Source organism: Oncorhynchus masou, chromosome 9, assembly GCF_036934945.1.
Source record: "Oncorhynchus masou masou isolate Uvic2021 chromosome 9, UVic_Omas_1.1, whole genome shotgun sequence".
Taxonomy (NCBI): Eukaryota; Metazoa; Chordata; class Actinopteri; order Salmoniformes; family Salmonidae; genus Oncorhynchus; species Oncorhynchus masou.
Genome location: NC_088220.1, coordinates 16,954,756 through 16,981,372, shown reverse-complemented (window position 1 = coordinate 16,981,372; position 26,617 = coordinate 16,954,756). Strand labels below are relative to the sequence as shown.

General features: G+C 45.2%; 2 protein-coding genes and 1 pseudogene across 2 annotated transcripts in view; all 3 read left to right on the top strand.

Moving 5' to 3' along the window:
• The window catches only part of LOC135545594 (autophagy-related protein 2 homolog A-like), a 44,518-nt gene extending 40,579 nt beyond the window's left edge, over window positions 1-3,939 (top strand). The window contains exons 33-40 of the mRNA XM_064973315.1: window positions 114-300; window positions 461-626; window positions 719-788; window positions 893-975; window positions 1,061-1,182; window positions 1,378-1,532; window positions 1,793-1,948; window positions 2,086-3,939. Of these exons, the coding sequence (XP_064829387.1) occupies window positions 114-300; window positions 461-626; window positions 719-788; window positions 893-975; window positions 1,061-1,182; window positions 1,378-1,532; window positions 1,793-1,948; window positions 2,086-2,322 (1,176 nt within the window). The 3' untranslated portion in view covers window positions 2,323-3,939. The remainder of the gene's footprint in view (window positions 1-113; window positions 301-460; window positions 627-718; window positions 789-892; window positions 976-1,060; window positions 1,183-1,377; window positions 1,533-1,792; window positions 1,949-2,085) is intronic.
• Window positions 3,740-8,676, top strand: LOC135544964 (multifunctional methyltransferase subunit TRM112-like protein). The gene is made up of 4 exons (XM_064972647.1): window positions 3,740-3,746; window positions 4,708-4,805; window positions 7,902-7,994; window positions 8,581-8,676. The coding sequence occupies exons 1-4, from the start codon at window positions 3,740-3,742 to the stop codon at window positions 8,674-8,676; spliced, it is 294 nt and encodes a 97-aa protein (XP_064828719.1).
• A 10,203-nt stretch (window positions 8,677-18,879) lies between these two features.
• On the top strand, window positions 18,880-26,280 carry LOC135544963 (transforming growth factor beta-2 proprotein-like; annotated as a pseudogene).
• The last annotated feature ends 337 nt before the right edge of the window (window positions 26,281-26,617 follow it).

Below are 26,617 nucleotides of genomic sequence, written 5' to 3'. Positions count from 1 at the left end.
GTGAAAATCTGTTCTTATTAATGATTCTCATTTCCAAGGGAATTCTAAAGTTTTCTATGAGATTGGTTTGTTGTAATCCTATCTAATGTGTTGTCTATGTCTGTGTGTCCCAGTTAACAGTGAAGGCCCTGCAGGTGTGTCCAGACTCTGGTGTAGGTGGTCCAGAGTCTTGTTTAAGAGTGAGCCTCCTCCCCCTCCGACTCAACATCGACCAGGATGCCTTGTTCTTCCTGAAGGATTTCTTCAGTAGTCTGGCTGCTGGAGTTAACCCCTACCTGCCTGTGGACCCTGTAGCTGAGAGTGAGCACCTTCACTGTGTTCTCTGTACTCTACATAATAAGTAGAGTCACATGGATCAGGAAGAACATCATACATACATGGTGCTCTGTGTCATGGATCTCCTCCTCACCCACTTGATACTGTCTCCTGTTTTCTTCATTTTCTCTCTTTCCTCTCACAGTGAAGACAGACCCTTCCCAGAAGCCCGCTGAGGATGGGGTCAGTGGCACGGAGACCACTGCTGGTCTGGGTCCTGACCTCACCACTTCTGTAGAAACCACCTATAGCGAGCAGAGCTCCTCGTCCGCTGGCTCCACCTCTTCCACTGATCAGCCAATCTACTTCCGGTAATTAACTTCATCCTCCCAAAGAGTAAATCTACAGTCTATTTAGAATGTGTGGACATTATGTATACGTTGTCTTTCCTTCTCTTTGGAAGGGAGTTCCGTTTCACCTCTGAAGTGCCCATCTGGCTGGACTACCAGGGCAAGCATGTGGTCATTGAGCAGGTGAAAGGACAAAGAACATTTAACTACGAACACAGTGAACTCATCTCTGTGGTTATATTTTGTTATGTCACACACGTGACATTTGCTATGTGATTGTTTCCTAGGGGACGTTTGCTGGGATTCTTATTGGTCTGGCCCAGCTGAACTGCTCTGAGCTGAAGCTGAAGAGACTCTGCTGCCGACACGGGTACAACAACACAAACTCTGTTTCTCTGTAGTCTGAAGCACGTGTCTTTTTCATAAAGCTTTTCTCTAATATCTCTTCCTTACAGACTTCTAGGCGTAGATAAGGTGATTCAGTACGCTGTCACTGAGTGGCTGACAGACATCAGGAAGAACCAGCTGCCGGGCATTCTGGGAGGTCTAGGCCCCATGCATTCTGTAGTTCAGCTGTGTAAGTACAGGACAGGACGTCACTTGTTTGGTGATCTTTGTTTCTTGGCTTCTTTGCTATTGTCCCTTTAGTAGTTCCTGAGTGATAACCATAGTAATAGAATAGTTCTCTTGCAGTGTGGTTATAGCTAGCATACTCTCACAACCTCATTTAGCGTTGATCTCATTTGTTGTTTGTGTAACTTTCTCTCTCTAGTCCACGGAGTGAGGGACTTGTTCTGGATGCCCATAGAGCAGTACAGGCGGGACGGCCGCATTATCCGGGGCCTCCAGCGGGGGGCAGCGTCCTTCGGCACCTCCACTGCCTCTGCTGCTCTGGAGCTCAGCAACAGACTGGTGCAGGCCATACAGGTACTACTGACTTCTGAACTCTAACCACAGACAGATCAGCTGGCTACAGACTGTTGAAACAATGCATCCTATGTACCACACCCTATACACTAACCTGTCAGTCACATGTCATAGATTGCGGCCAAAAGGTTAGCATACCTACCTCATGTAGGAAAGAACTGAATGACTATCAACCATATGGGTAGAAGCCACTGGGACCAGTAATACAGGTTCCTCCATTGCGATGATGTGTTGTAATATTCCTGCGGTTTCTCCTCTAGGCCACAGCGGAGACGGTGTACGACATCCTGTCCCCAACACCCCCCCTGAACCGTTACATCACAGAGGGCCGACCGCCCTCCAACCGGTCACGCCGCGCCTACCAGCCTGCCGACCTCAGAGAGGGTGTAGCTAAGGCCTATGACACCGTCAGAGAAGTACGTGTTCTACTGATCAACAAATCAATCAATACATGTTAATTTAAGTCAACCACTTTAGGATAATAGCAACAACAAAAGACTTTCATTTGAACACACAAACTTATCTTCCTCACCTCTGTCTGCCTGTTTCCAAGGGCATGATGGACACAGCTCAGACGCTATGTGACGTGGCGTCTCGCGGGCATGAGCAGAAAGGCCTGCCTGGTGCTGTGGGCGGAGTCCTGCGGCAGATCCCGCCCACCGTGGTCCGTCCCCTAATAGTGGCCTCTGAAGCAACGTCCAACCTACTGGGGGGCATCCGGAACCAGATCAAGCCAGATGCACGGAAGGAGGACTTCTTAAAATGGCGCTCTGAAGAAGACCAAGAATGATGATTCTGGGGGATGAAAAGTTAAAGATATGGGGGTGAAATTGTTATTTGTGTGAACAGATGAAAGGAGTGAATGTGTGAAAACGTGAATTTTAATTTTAAAAAAGAACTACTGCAAAGTGATTGACACCCAGTATTTTATGTGGTTCCATATGGATCAAGATAAAACAATTGTATCTCTTTTCAATGCAATCAAATAGAGCTCAGTTCAGTTCACTATCCTTGCAGCAGTGCGTACATGATGAGGATACTCTACCTTTCTTAGTATGTCAACATATCACTGTCACTCTGGGTTATCTTCATCTTCAGATGTCAATGCTGTCAAAGGGCATACAGGGCTCTTGCATAAGGTCTGTTGTCGTGGTAGGTGGGATTAAACATGTTAATCAGTAGCTCTCCCAGTCTTCTGTCCATCAGACTATGGGCCTGTTTCCCAGTTTGAGATTACACCTATTCCTGGAATAAGAAGCACCTTGAATGGCGATCCTTAATTGAGCATGCATTTTAGGAGATGGCTTAATCTGAGTCTGGGAAATCATTCTATTGAGTCCAAATCAGTGTCCACAGGGATTGGTTGGTAATATCCATCTCTCCTGTAGTCACGGAGACTGAAAGACTGATATAGTGGCCTTAGCTGAGATCCTTACAGATAGCTGTTAATCAAAACCTAAAAAACAATTCTGGGATTGTTCCATCCAAGCCAGCACACATCCCCAGCGTTGTTTGTGCCATACGTTTGTTCAATGATGGGTTCCCTGGCCTCTCCTTTGGTTTTAAACCAGTGTGTGTTTAGTTTTATCGCCTTCCTGAAACCTATACTCATCTCTCTGTATGCTTACTTTTTCATATTTGACCTGTGTTAACAATGACCCGGGCCTGGTTGTGTTAACAATGACCCGGGCCTGGTTGTGTTAACAATGACACGGGCCTGGTTGTGTTAACTAAATGCAGTCATGGGAGAATTTGGACGATGAAATGAATGAACTAGAGAAACGTCCTTTCCTCTCTGTCAAATGGCTTCGCTTGAGTTTAATGCTTGGTCATCTGATTTGTACTTACAGTATGTTAACTGTTTCTTTTGTCAGAGCAAGGAGGTCGCCCTCAGGGCCTTGGACCTTATCGCCAGTCTGGTTCCTTCCTCTCAGAACAATTGCTTGACTCATCTCATTAGTTGCCTTCCTCCATTTTTTATTTGTATTTTCTAATTATGTTAAACACTAGTATTATCATATTATTTGTCAAAATAAGTGTTGGTTGGATGTGTCTAGAGGGTTAAGATGGGGGGGATTGTTGTAAAACATTTAACATTTTTTGTTCAATACGTTTAAATTGTGTGAGTGTGTGTGTAATGCATGTTTGTGGGTTAGTGGTTTCTTGTGAGGGTGACTCGTGGGTTGTATTACCATTTATCTGTAGGAATGACGTGTATGGAGCCTCCCGGGTGGCGCAGTGGCCAGCTGTGCCACCAGAGACTCTGGGTTTGTGCCCAGGCTCCGTCGTAACCGGCCGCGACCGGACCGTGGCACAATTGGCCTGGCGTCGTCCGGGTTAGGGAGGGTTTGGCCGGTAGGGATGTCCTTGTCTCATCAGGGACTCCTGTGGCGGGCCGGGCGCAGTGTGCGCGCTGTTAAGAAGCAGTGCGGCTTGTTTGGGTATCGGAGGACGCATGACTTTCAACCTTCGTCTCTCCCGAGCCCGTACGGGTGTTGTAGCAATGAGACAAGATAGTAGCTACTAAACAATTGGATACCACGAAATTGTGGAGAAAAAGGGGTAAAATTCACAACAAAAAAAGAAAAAAAAGAATAACCTGTATAATACCAAGATGATGAGTACAGAAAAATATATACAAAAAAATAAAGCAATATAAAAAAACGTAACTTCTCGGTTTTTGTGATTTTTGGAGGGGACAGTTTGCAAAATAGTTTGTACTGCTAGGAAGATGTTTTAGGATTATTGATGTTTGGGGGAAACTATTCACTGTTGCAGCAGCATCGACATTTGCGATACACATGCATGTAAACGCATTGTTTTTAGTTTGCACAGTAGAGAATCATAGATATTGTAGATAACTAATTTTGTCAATATATACTATTTATCTCACTTTCCCCCTCCAAAGCAGATTCGTCAAAAGTGTTTCACAGGGATGCTGGCCCATGTTGACTCCCAATGATTCCCACAGTTGTCAAATTGGCTGGATGTTTTAATTGTCTCAAGACTTTAAAATCACTTTAACCTGTCTCCTCCCCTTCATCTACACCGATTTAAAGTGGATTTAACAAGTGTCATCAATAAGGGATCATAGCTTTCATCTGGTCAGTTTATCATAGAAAGAGCTAGTGCTCTTTTAGACTTTTTTAAAAATCCGTTTTTTTGTGGATCCCAGGCAATGGTGGTGAGAGTGAGGTGGAGTTCAATCCCATTTTCGTGAGTGGAATGATCCCCAAATTGGATTGGAGCACACTGTTTCAGGCGGCTGATGGGGTGAGTGTCTCCGTATGACTACGACTATCTGGAATGCCAGAGTTTCTATTGGACAAATTCAGGTAGCTCCATAGAGAGTCAGAGGACTCATCTTTGTATCTGTGCCATTTTATAGCTCATGTATCATATCAAATGTTATTTGTCACGTGTCGAATACAACAGGCGTAGTAGACCTTACAGTGAAATGCTTACTTACAAGCTTGTAACCAACAATGCAGTTGTAAGAAATTACCTTAAAAAACATAAGAATAACAAATAATTCAAGAGCAGCAATAAATAACAATAGCATGGCTATATACAGGGGGTACCGGTGTCAAGGTAACATGTACAGGTGAAGTCAGATGTTTACATACACTTAGGTTGAAATTTTTTACATTTCTTGTTGACAAACTATAGTTTTGGCAAGTCGGTTAGGACATCTACTTCATGCATGACAAGTAATTTTTCCAACAATTCTTTACAGACAGATTATTTCCCTTATAATTCACTACATCACAATTCCAGTGGGTCAGAAGTTTACATACAGTAAGTTGGCTGTGCCTTTAAACAGCTTGGAAAATTCCAGAAAATTATGTCATGGCTTTAGAAGCTTCTGATAGGCGAATTGACATCATTTGAGTCAATTGGAGGTGTACCTGTGGATCTATTTCAAGGCCTACCTTCAAACTCAGTGCCTCTTTGCTTGACATCATGGGAAAATCAAAAGAAATAAACCAAAAAGATTGTAGACATCCACAGGTCTGGTTCATCATTGGAAACAATTTCCAAATGCCTGAATGTACAACATTCATCTGTATAAACAATTGTACGCAAGTATAACCACCATGGGACCAGCAGCCACCATACCGCTCAGGAAGGAGACGCGTTCTGTCTCCTAGAGATGAACGTACTCTGGTGGGAAAAGTGCAAATAAATCCCAGAACAACAGCAAAGAACCTTGTGGAGATGCTGAAGGAAACAGGTACAAAAGTATCTACATCCACAGTAAAACAAGTCCTATATCGACATAACCTGAAAGGCCGCTCAGCAAGGAAGAAAGTTAAAGCTTGGTCGCAAATGGGTCTTCCAAATGGACAAAGACCCTAAGCAGACTTCCAAAGTTGTGGCAAAATGGCTTAAGGACAACAAAGTCAAGCTATTGGAGTGGCCATCACAAAGCCCTGACCTCAATTCCATAGAAAATTTGTGGTCAGAAAAAGCATGTGTGAGCAAGGAGGTCTACACACCAGTTCTGTCAGGAGGAAGGGGCCAAAATTCACTCAAATTATTGTGGGAAGCTTGTGGAAGGCTACCTGAAACATTTGACCCAAGTTAAACAACTTAAAGTCAATGCTACCAAATACTAATTGAGTGTATGTAAACTTCTTACCCACTGGGAATGTGATGAAAGAAATAAAAGCTGAAATAAATAATTGTCTCTACTATTATTCTGACATTTCACATTCTTAAAATAAGGTAGTGATCCTAACTGACCTAAGACAGGGATTTTTTGCTAGGATTAAATGTCAGGAATGGTAAAAAACTGAGTTTAAATGTATTTGGCTGAGGTGTATGTAAACTTCCGACTTCAACTGTACATGTAGGCAGAGTTATTAAAGTGACTATGCATAGATAATAACAGAGAGTGGCAGCAGTGTAGAGGGGGGGGTCAATGCGAATAGTCTGGGGTGGCCATTTGATTAACTGTTCAGGCTTGGTGGTAGATGCTGTTTAGAAGCCTCTTGGACCTAGACTTGGCGCTCCGGTACCGCTTGCCGTGCGGTAGCAGAGAGAACGGTCTATCACTAGAGTGGCTGGAGTCTTTGACAATTTTTAGGGCCTTCCTCTGACCGGTGATGTACTGGGCCGTACACACTACCCTCTGTAGTGCCTTGCGGTCAGAGGCCGAGCTGTTGCCATACCAGGCAGTGATGCAACCCGTCAGGATGCTCTCGATGCTGCAGCTGTAAAACCATTGGAGGATCCATGCCAAATCTTTTCAGTCTCCTGAGGGGGAATAGGTTTTGTCGTGCCCTCTTCATGACTGTCTTGATGTGCTTGGACCATGTTAGTTTGTTGGTGATGTGGACGCCAAGGAACTTGACGCTCTCAAACTGCTCCACTACAGCCCCGTCGATGAGAATATGGGCTTGCTCGGTGCTCCTTTTCCTGTAGTCCACAAGGGGGCAATGTTCCGGTCTAGAAGCACAGTTTCGACTGCTCCTACAGTTTTGCTTCAGTACTGCAGTTTACCTGACACGGCCCAGGAAGACATTGTTCATACATTGCCACATAGAGAAGTCAGATTTGAACATTCCAAATAAAACATTGTGCTCAAAACATCCATGGAATAATTCAAATAATTGTCGCTTAGGCTGATTTTGTTTTCTCCATCACTTACAGCCGCAGATACTAACATTTTATATTCATTGAATATCTGCCATGTTTTAAGATGACGTGATGTCATCACTGCTCACGATGCTCCCTGTGCACACTGAGTGCTATTGAGCATGTAATGTTGGTCCGTATAAACCGGATATAGATGTTCAATGAATCGGCGTATGCAAACATGAGTAGATCACCTTTTAAACAATGGTCAGACATCTTTGATGCAGTCTCCAGTTATTGTTATACCTCAGTGGTGACAGCATGGGCAGTGCCATTGAGGCTATCTCCATTGTAAAGTAGTCAATTTTATTCTTCACTATTGGATGATTCCTCCTGATGACCCAGTTGGACATGACTACAACAGGACGGATTAGCCAATGAAATTGGAAGTCCCACCCAGTTTACTTCATTAAAATGTTGGATTCCCTCAATTGTTTTGTCTATGCTAAAACAGCCTTTTGGCCACTAGAGGCATCTATCATTCTCTATGGTCCCTTCCTGTTTTGTTCCATTTGCTCAGTTTACTACTGTTTGGTTCTTAAACTGAGTCATTTAAAGCTACTGTATCCAACAGAGGTAGAATAGTTAACTAGTCTTACAGCTATTCTTTGGTCTAACTAATACAGATAGGTTTACCAAAATTCTAAGTATTGATTCTTGTTCTAGTGATTGTGGTTGTATGGCAATATTACTGTCTTATACTAATTCCTAACTGTGGTCTTTCTCCAGCTGGGTCTTCTCCAGGGCTCACCTGCAGAACTGGTCACAGACTATGAGAAGAATGAAGACTTCCTGTGTAAAATACACAGGGTTTTGCTGGAGGTGAGATTCACCATAAATAATAACCTGATATTGGTCATCATTACTTGAGTCATAGTTCTATCAACTCCTATTTTGGTGAATCGGATGCACACTGCTTTTATTACAAGGGGAATATGAGGACATCTATTGGTCAGGTTAGGTAGAGTCCCAGTCACATTCTCTCTGGCTGTTTCAGTCTGCATGATAAATTGTAGGTTTCCATTCTTTTCCTATGTAAACACAGTGTATTGTGTAACCTATAACCCTATTGTCACTAGGACTGTGACAATACCAGTATCGCAAGATGTTTTCCATGGCAAAAATAAAAACATGAAGCAGACCAAACTCTTTGGTCCTTTAAAAAACTGCTGTATGTAAAATAGTGTGTGCTATAGCTTGGAAATAAATACATGTGACTCTAGATGACGACATAATGATGTTTGTTTCCAACATTAGGGCTGTTTTCCTAAAGAAGTTAAATCCGCTTTGTGTTTTGTTTCCTTGCCATGATACTAACGAGTCTCTTCGAGCCCTAATTGGCACACACACACACACACAAAGAGTAACCACAGGTGATGTGAAGTGTATCTGTCTCTCTTCTGTCCAGGTGAAGGTGCTGGAGGGCTGTCTGCAGTGCCCAGAGACTGGCCAAGAGTTCCACATCTCCCGGGGGGTCCCCAACATGCTGCTGGATGAGGCATAGAGGAGAGTGGTTGGGGGGGTAGGTTACCCCCAACATGCTGCTGAATGAGGATGAGGCATAGAGGAGATTGGTAGGGGGGGTTGGTTACCCCCAACATGGGTTCTTAGATGTACAGAGAGAAATACACCACTTATCCATACGGTAACCCCCCATTCGCCCATCTCCACCATCTCACACCAACCATTCATTGTATGGGACTGCTGGCATTAGAAGTGAGGGGGGAAAATGGAATCCTGTTTAAGACTGTATAGGAAGAAATATATGTTGAAGTGGTTATATAGTACATGTGGCAATGGGATGTGAATACACCGCTGCCCCCAGAAAACCACAGAACGGATCTGAATGCTTCTATGTTGTCCAATATCTGGGAGATCATTTTGTTTAATTTATTAATTTCATACAAAGTATAATTCCTTGGTTTCCTTGACACCCTAAAATACATTCCCTTGTAATTAAGTTACACAGATAAATAAATCCAGGTTCAGACCTCCAATACAGTTAAACATGCATACCGGTAGTATATCCACTCATGAATGAAAGGTCATGTCAAACTGTGATAAATCACCAAACCATATCCTTGAGTTTGTTGTCGCAGGTCAGGAGAACTGCTGAGAGCTAGATGACGTGGCAATCCATAACTATATTTTGGACTGAGGGAAAGAGAAAAAGCTCCAGCCAGAGATAAGTTGTTTTAGAGGAAGTATCTTTCTACCCACGCATTGCAATACCACAACTAACCACTAGGCCCCTTTGATCCATTCACCCACAGGTCAGACAGTCAGAAGCACTGGCTGTTGCCAAGCAACCCTAGATCCACATAGGAAAACTTTGCTCTGAGCGGCTATGGGGGGCACACTGTCTGAAGCTTTGGGGCACAGCGTTAACGTTCATGTTGAAACAACAAAGTGTTCCCAATCTTCCTATGCAGTGTTATCATTTTCAGAAACCTTGCCAGGCAGGAGAGAAAAAAGCCTGTCCGCCCACCACAAGCTTTTGGGCTGACTGCGTCTCATTCTCCCTCTCTCTCTACCTCCATCTCTCCCTCTCTCTCTGTCTCTTTATCTCTCTCTTTTTATCTCTCTGTTTCCCCCCCTCCCTCTCTCTCACTCGTACCTATCCCTTCTACTTACTGCAATTACAGCCTTGGAGCCTAAACTATAATAACAGCATAATGGGATGAGGAAACTGCAATAAAAGCTGGAAGATCAACAGTCCCGGGCTTCTGAACTGTAATGGACTGGATAACTGTCAAGAAGAGGGAGAGAGAAAGACCGACACATGGTGGGACTGGATAACTGACAAGAAGAGGGAGAGAGAAAGACCGACACATGGTGGGACTGGATAACTGTCAAGAAGAGGGAGAGAGAAAGACAGACACATGGTGGGACTGGATAACTGACAAGAAGAGGGAGAGAGAAAGACCAACACATGGTGGGACTGGATAACTGTCAAGAAGAGGGAGAGAGAAAGACCGACACATGGTGGGACTGGATAACTGTCAAGAAGAGGGAGAGAGAAAGACCGACACATGGTGGGACTGGATAACTGTCAAGAAGAGGTAGAGAGAAAGACAGACACATGGTGGGACTGGATAACTGTCAAGAAGAGGGAGAGAGAAAGACCGACACATGGTGGGACTGGATAACTGTCAAGAAGAGGGAGAGAGAAAGACCGACACATGGTGGGACTGGATAACTGTCAAGAAGAGGGAGAGAGAAAGACAGACACATGGTGGGACTGGATAACTGTCAAGAAGAGGGAGAGAGAAAGACAGACACATGGTGGGACTGGATAACTGTCAAGAAGAGGGAGAGAGAAAGACCGACACATGGTGGGACTGGATAACTGTCAAGAAGAGGGAGAGAGAAAGACAGACACATGGTGGGACTGGATAACTGACAAGAAGAGGGAGAGAGAAAGACAGACACATGGTGGGACTGGATAACTGTCAAGAAGAGGGAGAGAGAAAGACAGACACATGGTGGGACTGGATAACTGTCAAGAAGAGGGAGAGAGAAAGACCGACACACGGTGGGACTGGATAACTGTCAAGAAGAGGGAGAGAGAAAGACAGACACATGGTGGGACTGGATAACTGTCAAGAAGAGGGAGAGAGAAAGACAGACACATGGTGGGACTGGATAACTGTCAAGAAGAGGGAGAGAGAAAGACAGACACATGGTGGGACTGGATAACTGTCAAGAAGAGGGAGAGAGAAAGACAGACACATGGTGGGACTGGATAACTGTCAAGAAGAGGGAGAGAGAAAGACAGACACATGGTGGGACTGGATAACTGTCAAGAAGAGGGAGAGAGAAAGACAGACACATGGTGGGACTGGATAACTGTCAAGAAGAGAGAGAGAGAAAGACCGACAGACATGGTGGGACTGGATAACTGTCAAGAAGAGGAGAGAGAAAGACCGACACATGGTGGGACTGGATAACTGTCAAGAAGAGGGAGAGAGAAAGACAGACACATGGTGGGACTGGATAACTGTCAAGAAGAGGGAGAGAGAAAGACCGACACATGGTGGGACTGGATAACTGTCAAGAAGAGGGAGAGAGAAAGACAGACACATGGTGGGACTGGATAACTGTCAAGAAGAGGGAGAGAGAAAGACAGACACATGGTGGGACTGGATAACTGTCAAGAAGAGGGAGAGAGAAAGACAGACACATGGTGGGACTGGATAACTGTCAAGAAGAGGGAGAGAGAAAGACAGACACATGGTGGGACTGGATAACTGTCAAGAAGAGGGAGAGAGAAAGACAGACACATGGTGGGACTGGATAACTGTCAAGAAGAGGGAGAGAGAAAGACAGACACATGGTGGGACTGGATAACTGACAAGAAGAGGGACAGAGAAAGACCGACACATGGTGGGACTGGATAACTGTCAAGAAGAGGGAGAGAGAAAGACAGACACATGGTGGGACTGGATAACTGTCAAGAAGAGGGAGAGAGAAAGACAGACACATGGTGGGACTGGATAACTGTCAAGAAGAGGGAGAGAGAAAGACAGACACATGGTGGGACTGGATAACTGTCAAGAAGAGGGAGAGAGAAAGACAGACACATGGTGGGACTGGATAACTGTCAAGAAGAGGGAGAGAGAAAGACAGACACATGGTGGGACTGGATAACTGTCAAGAAGAGGGAGAGAGAGAAAGACAGACACATGGTGGGACTGGATAACTGTCAAGAAGAGGGAGAGAGAAAGACAGACACATGGTGGGACTGGATAACTGTCAAGAAGAGGGAGAGAGAAAGACAGACACATGGTGGGACTGGATAACTGTCAAGAAGAGGGAGAGAGAAAGACAGACACATGGTGGGACTGGATAACTGTCAAGAAGAGGGAGAGAGAAAGACAGACACATGGTGGGACTGGATAACTGTCAAGAAGAGGGAGAGAGAAAGACAGACACATGGTGGGACTGGATAACTGTCAAGAAGAGGGAGAGAGAAAGACAGACACATGGTGGGACTGGATAACTGTCAAGAAGAGGGAGAGAGAAAGACAGACACATGGTGGGACTGGATAACTGTCAAGAAGAGGGAGAGAGAAAGACAGACACATGGTGGGACTGGATAACTGTCAAGAAGAGGGAGAGAGAAAGACAGACACATGGTGGGACTGGATAACTGTCAAGAAGAGGGAGAGAGAAAGACAGACACATGGTGGGACTGGATAACTGTCAAGAAGAGGGAGAGAGAAAGACCGACACATGGTGGGACTGGATAACTGTCAAGAAGAGGGAGAGAGAAAACTGACCGACACATGGTGGGACTGGATAACTGTCAAGAAGAGGGAGAGAGAAAGACCGACACATGGTGGGACTGGATAACTGTCAAGAAGAGGGAGAGAGAAAGACCGACACATGGTGGGACTGGATAACTGTCAAGAAGAGGGAGAGAGAAAGACCGACACATGGTGGGACTGGATAACTGTCAAGAAGAGGGAGAGAAAAGACCGACACATGGTGGGACTGGATAACTGTCAAGAAGAGGGAGAGAGAAAGACAGACACATGGTGGGACTGGATAACTGTCAAGAAGAGGGAGAGAGAAAGACCGACACATGGTGGGACTGGATAACTGTCAAGAAGAGGGAGAGAGAAAGACCGACACATGGTGGGACTGGATAACTGTCAAGAAGAGGGAGAGAGAAAGACCGACACATGGTGGGACTGGATAACTGTCAAGAAGAGGGAGAGAGAAAGACAGACACATGGTGGGACTGGATAACTGTCAAGAAGAGGGAGAGAGAAAGACCGACACATGGTGGGACTGGATAACTGACAAGAAGAGGGAGCGAGAAAGACCGACACATGGTGGGACTGGATAACTGTCAAGAAGAGGGAGAGAGAAAGACCGACACATGGTGGGACTGGATAACTGTCAAGAAGAGGGAGAGAGAAAGACCGACACATGGTGGGACTGGATAACTGTCAAGAAGAGAGAGAGAGAAAGACAGACACATGGTGGGACTGGATAACTGTCAAGAAGAGGGAGAGAGAAAGACAGACACATGGTGGGACTGGATAACTGTCAAGAAGAGGGAGAGAGAAAGACCGACACATGGTGGGACTGGATAACTGTCAAGAAGAGGGAGAGAGAAAGACCGACACATGGTGGGACTGGATAACTGTCAAGAAGAGGGAGAGAGAAAGACCGACACATGGTGGGACTGGATAACTGACAAGAAGAGGGAGAGAGAAAGACCGACACATGGTGGGACTGGATAACTGTCAAGAAGAGGGAGAGAGAAAGACCGACACATGGTGGGACTGGATAACTGTCAAGAAGAGGGAGAGAGAAAGACCGACACATGGTGGGACTGGATAACTGTCAAGAAGAGGGACAGAGAAAGACAGACACATGGTGGGACTGGATAACTGACAAGAAGAGGGACAGAGAAAGACAGACACATGGTGGGACTGGATAACTGTCAAGAAGAGGGAGAGAGAAAGACAGACACATGGTGGGACTGGATAACTGACAAGAAGAGGGAGAGAGAAAGACAGACACATGGTGGGACTGGATAACTGTCAAGAAGAGGGACAGAGAAAGACCGACACATGGTGGGACTGGATAACTGTCAGGAAGAGGGAGAGAGAAAGACAGACACATGGTGGGACTGGATAACTGTCAAGAAGAGGGAGAGAGAAAGACCGACACATGGTGGGACTGGATAACTGTCAAGAAGAGGGAGAGAGAAATACCGACACATGGTGGGACTGGATAACTGTCAGGAAGAGGGAGAGAGAAAGACCGACACATGGTGGGACTGGATAACTGACAAGAAGAGGGAGAGAGAAAGACCGACACATGGTGGGACTGGATAACTGACAAGAAGAGGGAGAGACAAAGACCGACACATGGTGGGACTGGATAACTGTCAAGAAGAGAGAGAGAGAAAGACCGACACATGGTGGGACTGGATAACTGTCAAGAAGAGGGAGAGAGAAAGACAGACACATGGTGGGACTGGATAACTGTCAAGAAGAGGGAGAGAGAAAGACCGACACATGGTGGGACTGGATAACTGTCAAGAAGAGGGAGAGAGAAAGACAGACACATGGTGGGACTGGATAACTGTCAAGAAGAGGGAGAGAGAAAGACAGACACATGGTGGGACTGGATAACTGTCAAGAAGAGGGAGAGAGAAAGACAGACACATGGTGGGACTGGATAACTGTCAAGAAGAGGGAGAGAGAAAGACAGACACATGGTGGGACTGGATAACTGTCAAGAAGAGGGAGAGAGAAAGACCGACACATGGTGGGACTGGATAACTGTCAAGAAGAGGGAGAGAGAAAGACCGACACATGGTGGGACTGGATAACTGTCAAGAAGAGGAGAGAGAAAGACCGACACATGGTGGGACTGGATAACTGTCAAGAAGAGGGAGAGAGAAAGACCGACACATGGTGGGACTGGATAACTGTCAAGAAGAGGGAGAGAGAAAGACCGACACATGGTGGGACTGGATAACTGTCAAGAAGAGGGAGAGAGAAAGACCGACACATGGTGGGACTGGATAACTGTCAAGAAGAGGGAGAGAGAAAGACAGACACATGGTGGGACTGGATAACTGTCAAGAAGAGGGAGAGAGAAAGACCGACACATGGTGGGACTGGATAACTGTCAAGAAGAGGGAGAGAGAAAGACCGACACATGGTGGGACTGGATAACTGTCAAGAAGAGGGAGAGAGAAAGACCGACACATGGTGGGACTGGATAACTGTCAAGAAGAGGGAGAGAGAAAGACAGACACATGGTGGGACTGGATAACTGTCAAGAAGAGGGAGAGAGAAAGACAGACACATGGTGGGACTGGATAACTGTCAAGAAGAGGGAGAGAGAAAGACAGACACATGGTGGGACTGGATAACTGTCAAGAAGAGGGAGAGAGAAAGACAGACACATGGTGGGACTGGATAACTGTCAAGAAGAGGGAGAGAGAAAGACCGACACATGGTGGGACTGGATAACTGACAAGAAGAGGGAGCGAGAAAGACCGACACATGGTGGGACTGGATAACTGTCAAGAAGAGGGAGAGAGAAAGACCGACACATGGTGGGACTGGATAACTGTCAAGAAGAGGGAGAGAGAAAGACCGACACATGGTGGGACTGGATAACTGTCAAGAAGAGAGAGAGAGAAAGACAGACACATGGTGGGACTGGATAACTGTCAAGAAGAGGGAGAGAGAAAGACAGACACATGGTGGGACTGGATAACTGTCAAGAAGAGGGAGAGAAAGACCGACACATGGTGGGACTGGATAACTGTCAAGAAGAGGGAGAGAGAAAGACCGACACATGGTGGGACTGGATAACTGTCAAGAAGAGGGAGAGAGAAAGACCGACACATGGTGGGACTGGATAACTGACAAGAAGAGGGAGAGAGAAAGACCGACACATGGTGGGACTGGATAACTGTCAAGAAGAGGGAGAGAGAAAGACCGACACATGGTGGGACTGGATAACTGTCAAGAAGAGGGAGAGAGAAAGACCGACACATGGTGGGACTGGATAACTGTCAAGAAGAGGGACAGAGAAAGACAGACACATGGTGGGACTGGATAACTGACAAGAAGAGGGACAGAGAAAGACAGACACATGGTGGGACTGGATAACTGACAAGAAGAGGGAGAGAGAAAGACCGACACATGGTGGGACTGGATAACTGTCAAGAAGAGGGAGAGAGAAAGACCGACACATGGTGGGACTGGATAACTGTCAAGAAGAGGGAGAGAGAAAGACAGACACATGGTGGGACTGGATAACTGTCAGGAAGAGGGAGAGAGAAAGACCGACACATGGTGGGACTGGATAACTGTCAAGAAGAGGGAGAGAGAAAGACCGACACATGGTGGGACTGGATAACTGTCAAGAAGAGGGAGAGAGAAAGACCGACACATGGTGGGACTGGATAACTGACAAGAAGAGGGAGAGAGAAAGACCGACACATGGTGGGACTGGATAACTGTCAAGAAGAGGGAGAGAGAAAGACAGACACATGGTGGGACTGGATAACTGTCAAGAAGAGGGAGAGAGAAAGACAGACACATGGTGGGACTGGATAACTGTCAAGAAGAGGGACAGAGAAAGACCGACACATGGTGGGACTGGATAACTGTCAGGAAGAGGGAGAGAGAAAGACCGACACATGGTGGGACTGGATAACTGTCAAGAAGAGGGAGAGAGAAAGACAGACACATGGTGGGACTGGATAACTGTCAAGAAGAGGAGAGAGAAAAGACCGACACATGGTGGGACTGGATAACTGTCAAGAAGAGGGAGAGACAAAGACCGACACATGGTGGGACTGGATAACTGTCAAGAAGAGGGAGAAAGAAACACATGGTGGGACTGGATAACTGACACATGGTGGGACTGGATAACTGTCAAGAAGAGGGAGAGAGACAGACACATGGTGGGACTGGATAACTGTCAAGAAGAGGGAGAGAGAAAGACAGACACATGGTGGGACTGGATAACTGTCAAGAAGAGGGAGAGAGAAAGACAGACACATGGTGGGACTGGATAACTGTCAAGAAGAGGGAGAGAGAGAAAGACAGACACATGGTGGGACTGGATAACTGTCAAGAAGAGGGAGAGAGAAAGACAGACACATGGTGGGACTGGATAACTGTCAAGAAGAGGGAGAGAGAAAGACAGACACATGGTGGGACTGGATAACTGTCAAGAAGAAAGACAGACACATGGTGGGACTGGATAACTGTCAAGAAGAGACAGACACATGGTGGGACTGGATAACTGTCAAGAAGAGGGAGAGAGAAAGACAGACACATGGTGGGACTGGATAACTGTCAAGAAGAGGGAGAGAGAAAGACCGACACATGGTGGGACTGGATAACTGTCAAGAAGAGGGAGAGAGAAAGACCGACACATGGTGGGACTGGATAACTGTCAAGAAGAGGGAGAGAGAAAGACCGACACATGGTGGGACTGGATAACTGTCAAGAAGAGGGAGAGAGAAAGACAGAACATGGTGGGACTGGATAACTGTCAAGAAGAGGAGAGAGAAAGACCGACACATGGTGGGACTGGATAACTGTCAAGAAGAGGGAGAGAGAAAGACCGACACATGGTGGGACTGGATAACTGTCAAGAAGAGGGAGAGAGAAAGACCGACACATGGTGGGACTGGATAACTGTCAAGAAGAGGGAGAGAGAAAGACCGACACATGGTGGGACTGGATAACTGTCAAGAAGAGGGAGAGAGAAAGACCGACACATGGTGGGACTGGATAACTGTCAAGAAGAGGGAGAGAGAAAGAAACATGACAGACACATGGTGGGACTGGATAACTGTCAAGAAGAGGGAGAGAGAAAGACAGACACATGGTGGGACTGGATAACTGTCAAGAAGAGGGAGAGAGAAAGACAGACACATGGTGGGACTGGATAACTGTCAAGAAGAGAGAGAGAGAAAGACCGACACATGGTGGGACTGGATAACTGTCAAGAAGAGGGAGAGAGAAAGACTGACACATGGTGGGACTGGATAACTGGGCTACTCATTTCTTATGACTGAATGAAAACATTTCAGTAAGTTCTAGGAGTGGGACAAGTGGATTACATTTATGTAGGACACACACTTAGGAGACATGTCACAGTTATAGAAATAACTAAAGGAAGACAAATGAGACCATGTCAGTCAAATATGACAAGCCAAGGAATTAGCAAACTCCATCTATCACCTTTTTTTGCTTTTCAATAGCGACTGGGTATGTAACGGTGGTTTAATATGTTTGAACAGGATACTTACCTGAGGATAGAAGGGAGGCCTGTGCAAACATTTTTGTGGTGTCGAAAATCTCCAGAAATATGTATTCATGTGTGTGTACGTGTGTGTACTGAATTGATGAGGGAGATGTCCAATAACACACACCCATCACTTTGGTGGCACACCGCCCACTAGCTCTCACATGCCACCTCTCTCACACACACACATTGCATTGCACACTGAAGTTACTGTCGTACAGCTCTGGATAATATGTTTCTTGCCAAGGAATGAAAGAATGGCATCAGACCTTTTTGCTATAGTGGACGTTTTTCCCTCTGATATCCATATAAAAATAATCAAAAGGAGGATTCATTTTCTAAGGATGGGATTGTACCAAAGCTTACCTTAAACTCTATAATATATTTACACTTTTCTGGAGGAGTTGTCTATCGGTGTGCAAATACCTCTTTCATAGAGGATTTTATTATAACTTTTATGTAGTGTGAGAATTTGAGTAGCCAACCATGCTGCTTGGTTTATATCTCAACATTTTCTCAAAATTGTATCAGGAATCTCTATAGCATTCAATTCTTAGACTTTTGAAGGAACACCTATGGACAGTCATTATTTTATATATGCTCAGAAATGGCTCTCGGGGAAAATGATCAAATAAACACTTTTGAAATAATTGTAACCAACTTTATGCTAATACGCCATAGGCTAAGCTCCTCTATTCTAGCTGTATTTGTTTTATACTATTATTTGCCTATTATTTTTACAAACGTTGGACATTTTCTCTAAAAGTGTATTTCTGGGGGTTGATAGACAGTCGCCAGGATTGCAGAGTAACAGGTCCTCATTGCGTATTGAACTGCACCGGACACTACACAGACTGAAAGATTCCTAAAGATTTCATATGGAGCCGAGTGAACCCCTTCATCCATCTAACCACCGGAATATGTGGTTTACCCACCTCGCCCTGCTGCTGCTCCGGCTGGCGGTGTCCACCGAGGGGCTCTCCACCTGCAAGTCTTTCAGCCTGGATGATCAGAAATCCAAACGCATCGAGACCGTCCGCGGCCAGATCCTCAGCAAGCTCCGCTACCGGAGCCCACCCGAGTCCCCCGCACCGAGCCCACAGCCCGAGGCCGTACCCGCGGAGGTGATGCTACTCTACAACAGCACCAGAGAGCTGTTGAAGGAGCGTGCACGTCAGTCCGATTCCGCGTGTGCGACCGAGAGAGCAGCGAGGAGGATTATTATGCAAAGAGGTTCAGCGCATGACATTAAGCAGCGCACGGACACAAGTGAGTGGAGTCTTAATCAATATCAACATAATTTAATGGAATTTTTATACTTTACTGTTATGCATGCGTTAAGGTCTCCAACTACCTTGCCAAATTGTCAGATACCTCTATTAATGTCGTAACTGTGTGTGTGTCACATTATTTAGTATATGTTGCAACTTTATTGATACACCTCTCCACTTTTGTAGATGCAGTGAACCCTCCAGTCCCCAGCCCGTATTACAGACTGCACCTCAGAGCAGAGAGTAGAGATCTATCAGGTACAGGATAAATTGGGTGTATTCATGGAAGCCAAGGTAAGCCAGGCTTCCCCAAAGTATTTGACAAAGAAAAAAAGGATTAAATGTATATTTTGTCTCTCTGTTTCATAAATGTCCTTCAATTTGCAAGAGGCTGACTGTTTCTCATTGGAGAAAGCGTTTGATGCTGTCTGGTTCAAAGGAGTATGACAGTGTTTCCGCTAGTAGCATTGAATGCAAGGCAATCCAGCTAGCATTTGATCTCCCTTGATAAAGCATATTAAATGATAACCAATCAGCGTTGAGCTAAACTGAGCTCAGCTGTGAATGGTCATGGCGCACAAAAAAAAGTGTCAAGGGTATCCGATTTGGATTCAGACCAATAAAATTAGAAGCTAAACATCATTATTGACAGAAAAAAACTTGAATTGTTGTAACTCTTTGTGTTGTTCGGCCCTTTCCTAAACTAGCCAACTATGGACATATGGATTTGGATTTGTGGTTTATATTTAATTATCTGTACTGGCCTACAACACCGGCTCTGACGCTCATCGGATGTGGCAAGGCTTGCAAACTACTACGGATTACAAAGAGAAACCCAGCCTCGAGCTGCCCAGTGACGCGAGCCTACCATATGAGCTAAATGCCTTCTATGCTCAGTTCTAGGCAAGCAACACTAAACCATGCATGGGAGAACCACCTGTCCCGGACGACTGTGATCAAGCTCTCTGTATCCGATGTAAGACCTTTAAACAGATCAACATTCACAAGGCCGCAGGGCCAGACGTGTACTCAGAGCATGTGCTGACCAACTGGCATGTGTCTTCACTGACCATTTCAACCTCACCCTGACCGAATCTGTCATACTTACATGTTTCAAGCAGACCACCATAGTCCCTGTGCCCAAGAACGCCAAGGCGGTGTCAGAGGAAAGCCCAAAAAATTGTCAAAGACTCCAGTCACCCAGGTCATAGCCTGTTCTTTCTGCTACTGCATGGCAAGTGGTACTGGAGCGCAAAGTCTAGGACCAAAATGCTCTTTAACAGCTTCTACCCCAAAGCCATAAGCCTAGTTGTTCAGCAATCAAATGGCCACCCGAACAATCTACATTGACCCCCCCCGCCCCCCCCCATTGCTGCTACTCCCTGTTTATTATCTATGCATAGACACTCCACTGCAGCATTGAAGGTCCCCAAGAACACAGCGGCCTCCATCATTCTTAAATGGAAGAAGTTTGGAATCACCATGACTCTTCCTAGAACTGGCCGCCTGGCCAAACTGAGCAATCGGGGGGGAAAGGCCTTGGTCAGGGAAGTGACCAAGAACCAAATGGTCACTCTGACAGAGCTTCTCTGTGGAGATGAACCTTCCAGAGGAACAACCATCTCTGCAGCACTCCACCAATCAGGCCTTTATGGTGGTGGTCAGGCAGAAGCCACTCCTCAGTAAAAGGCACATGACAGCCCACTTGGAGTTTGCCAAAAGGCCCCTAAAGAATCTCAGACCATGAGAAACAAGATTCTCTGGTCTGATGAAACCAAGATTGAACTCTTTGGCCTGAATGCCAAGCGGTTGTGGTAGAATCGTGCTGTGGGGATGTTTTTCAGCAGCAGGGACTGGGAGACTAGTCGGGAGAGGGAAAGATGAATGGAGAAAAGTATAGAGAGATCCTTGATGAAAACCTGATCCAGAGCACTCTGGACCTCCGACTGGTGCGAAGGTCCACCTCCCAACAGGACAACGACCCTAAGTACACAGCCAAGACAATGCAGGAGTGGCTTCGGGACAAGTTTCTGAATGTCCTTGAGTGGCCCAGCCAGAGCCCAAGTCTGAATACTTATGTGAATGTGATATTTCGTTTTTTTATTTGTAACAAATGTGCAACATTTTCTAAACTGTTTTTACTTTCTCATTATGGATTATTGTGTGTAGATGAGTGGGGGAATGATTTCAATGAATTTTAGAATAAGGTTGTAACCTAACAAAATGTGGAAAAAGTCAAGGGGTCTGAATAGTTTCCAAATGCACTGTATATATCACAGTTTCAAAGCATATGAAGCAAATAGAGCAATCAACACAATTAACAGAACATATAGGTTGTAATATGGCCTTTTTTTCTGGATTGGCTTCCCCAGTGATTTAACCCACCCACCGATACTGTATGGTATATCGTATTACACTATTACATTGCCTGTGCCAGGTATTACAATATTACTTTCCTGTACAAAGGGTTACAACAACATCATATACTTCATGAGCCAATGTCAGAATCAATCAATTTGTTGTTACAATATTTCAGAACTTCACTGGTATCACAGTTTGCTGGAGTTGTGAACTGATGCTTCTCTCCGGTTCTCCCAGAAGAGTCAACCGGTCCTTCGCAGAGATACATCAACTCCAGAACGGTTCGCCCACAGACCAAGGGGGCGTGGCCCTCGGTGGACGTCACAGACACTGTGACAGACTGGCTGGCTCATAGAGGTAAGTTGACAAGCCCATCACACGGCTCTGTAACCCTTTATCTACTTCACAGCATTTGAGATGTAAATTGGATGAATGTTTCAGATTTTGCTCTACACATGATTTAGAGGCACCACAGAAGCCTTCATTTATATATAGCAGTTATCTTCCGAATCCACTCTTAAAGATCTGAAGATCTTTAATATCAATAGCAGTCAATTATTAATCGTCACCTCGATCGGTCTCATTCTGATTGTCGTAGGTACTTGGTTATCTGCACGAACCCTAGCTAATACGTTGAATCAGCAATACACAATTTGGCTTTATTTATTTACTAAATACCTAAATATTCACACAGAATTACAAAAACACATATATACACACACATACACAGGATAGATCACACATTGGTTACTAATCATGTCATCAAAAGCCCCTAGTGGGCTAACCAGATATGACGGCTGGTTACATAAAGGAAGGGGGTTGGGTTTGAATGAAAGAGCGGGAAGACTGAGGGACAAAGGGATTGAGTCTATCGGACCTTGAGAAGGTATGCATTCTAATAACCGCCCATTCGGAAAAGAAAAATGCAAGTTATATACAGTTGAAGTCGGAAGTTTACATACACTTAGGTTGGAGTCATTAAAACTAGTTTTTCAACCACTCCACAAATTTCTTGTTAGCAAACTAAGGTTTTGGCAAGTCAGTTAGGACAGATACTTTGTGTATAACACAAGTCATTTTTCCAACAATTGTTTATAGCCAGATTATTTCATTGTATCACAATTCCAGTGGTTAGAAGTTTACATACACTAAGTTGACTGTGCCTTTAAACAGCTTGGAAAATTCCAGAAAATCATGTCATGGCTTTAGAAGCTCATCCTTGGGAGCAATTTCCAAACACCTGAAGGTACCACGTTCATCTGTACAAACAATGCAAGTATAAACACCATGGGACCACGCAGCCATCATACCGCTCAGGAAGGAGACGCGTTCTGTCTCCTCGAGATGAACGTACTTTTGTGCGAAAGTTGTGTCAAAATGGCTTAAGCCCTGACTTCAAACACTGAGCTGCACTTCAATACATGGGTCAAAGATGGAAGACTGGTTTACCCAACAGTGATTGCCATTGTCCTTTGAAGATTCTTTCTGGTCGTAGTGTTGCAGAGCGAATACATTAAAGTACCCTGTCGTTGTTCTGAGATGAGCTGTCCTTTCCTAGGCCACGTGTGTTTACAGCTGCAGTTGATAACTCCACGTCTAGGAGGTTTCACTTCTTCTTTAGTGAAAAGTCGTTCAAAGTTCATACCAAGTTGCCATAATCAGCTCGCGCTGTATTCTGGCTGGTCAGGTTGGAATTCACCATTCCATTGTGGTGATCATCACCTCCACGTTAAAATTCACCCTTTTAAACGTTTGGACAGCAGTCCTAACATTTCTGGAAATAAATGTTCATTTCATTAGGTTGTAGTTGAAATTAGCCCTTTTAAACGTATGGACACCAGTCCTCACGTCATCGGGAACTGAGTTGACTTCTGTCAACGGGCTTTTGTACTGGGGGAGAGAAGGGTGTGTTTCCTGGTTCTCAACCAATGTCTGTTCACTTGGGCGTGACCACTGAGTGAGCAAAGTTTACTTATGAAAACAATTGTTTAATTTAGATGCTAAAATTAAATGAACTTTTCACAAATAGTTTCATATTTAAACATTTAAATTGCACAACTATTTCATGTGAATCTGTTAACTAGAATGAGTAGACTTTCCAAGATACAATTTATGTCATCCTATCATCAGATATAATGTCCCAGACAACAACTGATCCGACATCATATTCTTTAAGTACAAACGGACACTTTCAGCTGGTTGAGAAAGGGAAGTATTGTTCCATTGCCCAACCTTTTGATGTTACCATACTCTCTCTGTTAACAAAGGGCTTTCCAAGAGTCCATTCTGTAGAGTGGAGAGAAAAGGGGGAAAGGTATTTATGGGGGATCAAAACCTCACCCAACAGGGCAACGTCACGACACAGCATTCTGTCTGACAAATGTTCCCATTATGTGTCTCCATTAGATCAATTTTCCAATACACTGCAAAAAAACACTGTCCCTTTCCCTCTCCCTCCTCGACCGCTCTGCCTCCTCCTCTCCCCCCACTTCCTCTCCCTTCCCTGTCCCTCCATGTCCTACTCTGTTCTTCCTCAGGTCTGGATGATGAGCTGCTTCAGCAGCAGTTGCGGAGGCCAGGGTCAGGGCTGGCTAAGGGCCAGGTAGATTTTAGTACCAAGACCCCCCACCTCATCCTCACCGGCCCAGCGACAGGGTCGACAACCCAGGCAAGATGACCCGTAAGAAGAGGGTCACCGCAGACACCACCACCATCTCCAGGTAGGGAAGCACCTCAGATCCAGGTATCAAAAATCTATCTACAACCATACAAGATACTGAGAGGTTTCTCTTTATTTTGGTCTTTGATATACAGAATTACTACACATTTCTTCATAACAATATTACAATCATCAATAATGTTGCAATCAATCTATTGGAAGCTTATAGTCCTGAAATAGATAAAGTGCCTGTGTGGATCAGAATGAGAGTGTTTTCTCTCCATGTCTTCTGTTTTAGGAACTCTGACGTGGACTGCTGTCTGCGATCTCTCTACATCGACTTCCGCCAGGACCTGGACTGGAAGTAGATCCACGAGCCGAAGGGCTACAAGGGCTGCCCATACCTCTGGAGCGCTGACAACCACTACAACATGGTTAGTTAATAACCCCCAACCACTACAACATGGTTAGTTAATAACCCCCAACCACTATAGTGGCATAAATGTTCTATTACCTCTGTCACATTCAGGTCTTATGTCTTTATTACCACACACTCACAGTATGGTTAAAGGAAAACTCCACCCTAAAAAATATGTTGGTATTTGTTTCGTTGGTCCATTGTTTATATAGTCCCAAAATGTTTTACATGTCGGCAGTCAAGTTTAAGATTTATAACTTTCAGAACACAGAAATACAGCTGGTATGATGCAAAACACAGCATCATTCTGGCTGTATTTTTCAAGTTATCTACACTATATACACACACAAGTATGTGGAGACCCCTTCAAATGAGTGGATTCGGCTATTTGAGCCACACCTGTTGCTGACAGATGTATAAAATCGAGCACACAGCCATGCAATCTCCATAGACAAACATTGGCAGTAGAATGGCCTTACTGAAGAGCTCAATGTGGCACCATTATAGGATGCCAGCTTTCCAACAAGTCAGTTCATCAAATGTTTGCCCTGCTAGAACTGCCCCGGTCAACTGTAAGTGCTGTTATTGTGAAGTTGAAATTTCTAGGAGCAACAATGACTCACCTGTGAAGTGGTAGGCCACACAAGCTCACAGAACGGGACTGCCAAGTACTGAAGTGCATAAAAATTGCCTGTTCTCGGTTGCAAACCTCACTACCAAGTTCCAAACTGCCTCTGCAAGCAACGTCAGCACAAGAACTGTTCATCGGCAACTTCATGAAATGTGTTTCCATGGCCGAGCAGCCACACACAAGCCTAAGATCACCATGCACAATGCCAAGTGTCGGTTGGAGTGGTGTAAAGCTTGCCGCCATTGGTCTCTGGAGCACTGAAAACGCGTTCTCTGGAGTGTTGAATCACGCTTCACCATCTGGCAGTCCGATTGATGAATCTGGCTTTGGCGGATGACAGGAGTTTTTCATGGTTCTGGCTAGGCCCCTTAGTTCCAGTGATGGGAAATCTTAACGCTACAGCATACAATGGAAAGGAAACCACTGTCATTTGTTTAAGCTATTCCTTTAAGTAGTGTTTTCAGTACTTATCATTGTTTTTTATGTGATATTTCATGTGGTACTTTCTCTTGCCCTCACACACAGATCCTCCCGCTGTTTAACAAGCTGAACCCTGAGGTGTCGGCATCTCCGTGCTGCATACCTCAGGACCTGGAGCCTCTGACCATCGTTTACTTCATGGGCCGAACGCCTAAGGTAGAGCAGCTCTCCAACATGGTGGTCAAGTCCTGCAGGTGCCGCTAACGCAGGAGCCCAGCGGCGGGCCAGGAGGAGGGACTTTGACCAAAACTACAACAAACTACCACTTTTGGTCCTCAAACAAAAAGGACAGACTGACCATCTCTAGATAGTCAACCCTTCATTTCACTATGACACATTTTACACAGTCTGGCACAGATTATTTGTTTTCTCACGCGCATGAAACTCTGAAAATCGTCGTCAGCATTGGGTCTTTTCCCCACTTTCATAAGGTCGAGAATATTGTAAATATTGAATTCCTTAGCTTTAAAAATCTGATATTTGCAATCGAAAAAGTTTAATATGTGTTCTTGTTGCATAAGACTCTGATATCTATCAAGTTGACTGAAGGGCCCAGTAACTCTGTTAATTAAGATCTGTGCATATATACTGAAGGGAGATGATTTTGACTTGAACTAGATTTCCTTTGGTCTGAAAGAAAGAGAAGCAGAGGGAGAGAAGGGTCTGGGAGGGAGGGAGAGAAGGGTCTGGGAGGGAGGGAGAGGAAGGGTCTGGGAGGGAGGGAGAGGAAGGGTCTGGGAGGGAGGGAGAGGAAGGGTCTGGGAGGGAGGGAGAGGAAGGGTCTGGGAGGGAGGGAGAGGAAGGGTCTGGGAGGGAGGG

Bases quoted from the DNA above. Each gene is read 5' to 3' on its own strand.
- LOC135544964 (XM_064972647.1), top strand. The intron at 4,806-7,901 runs GTGAGTGTCTCC...GTCTTTCTCCAG, and splicing joins TGTTTCAGGCGGCTGATGGG to CTGGGTCTTCTCCAGGGCTC. The intron at 7,995-8,580 runs GTGAGATTCACC...TCTTCTGTCCAG, and splicing joins TACACAGGGTTTTGCTGGAG to GTGAAGGTGCTGGAGGGCTG.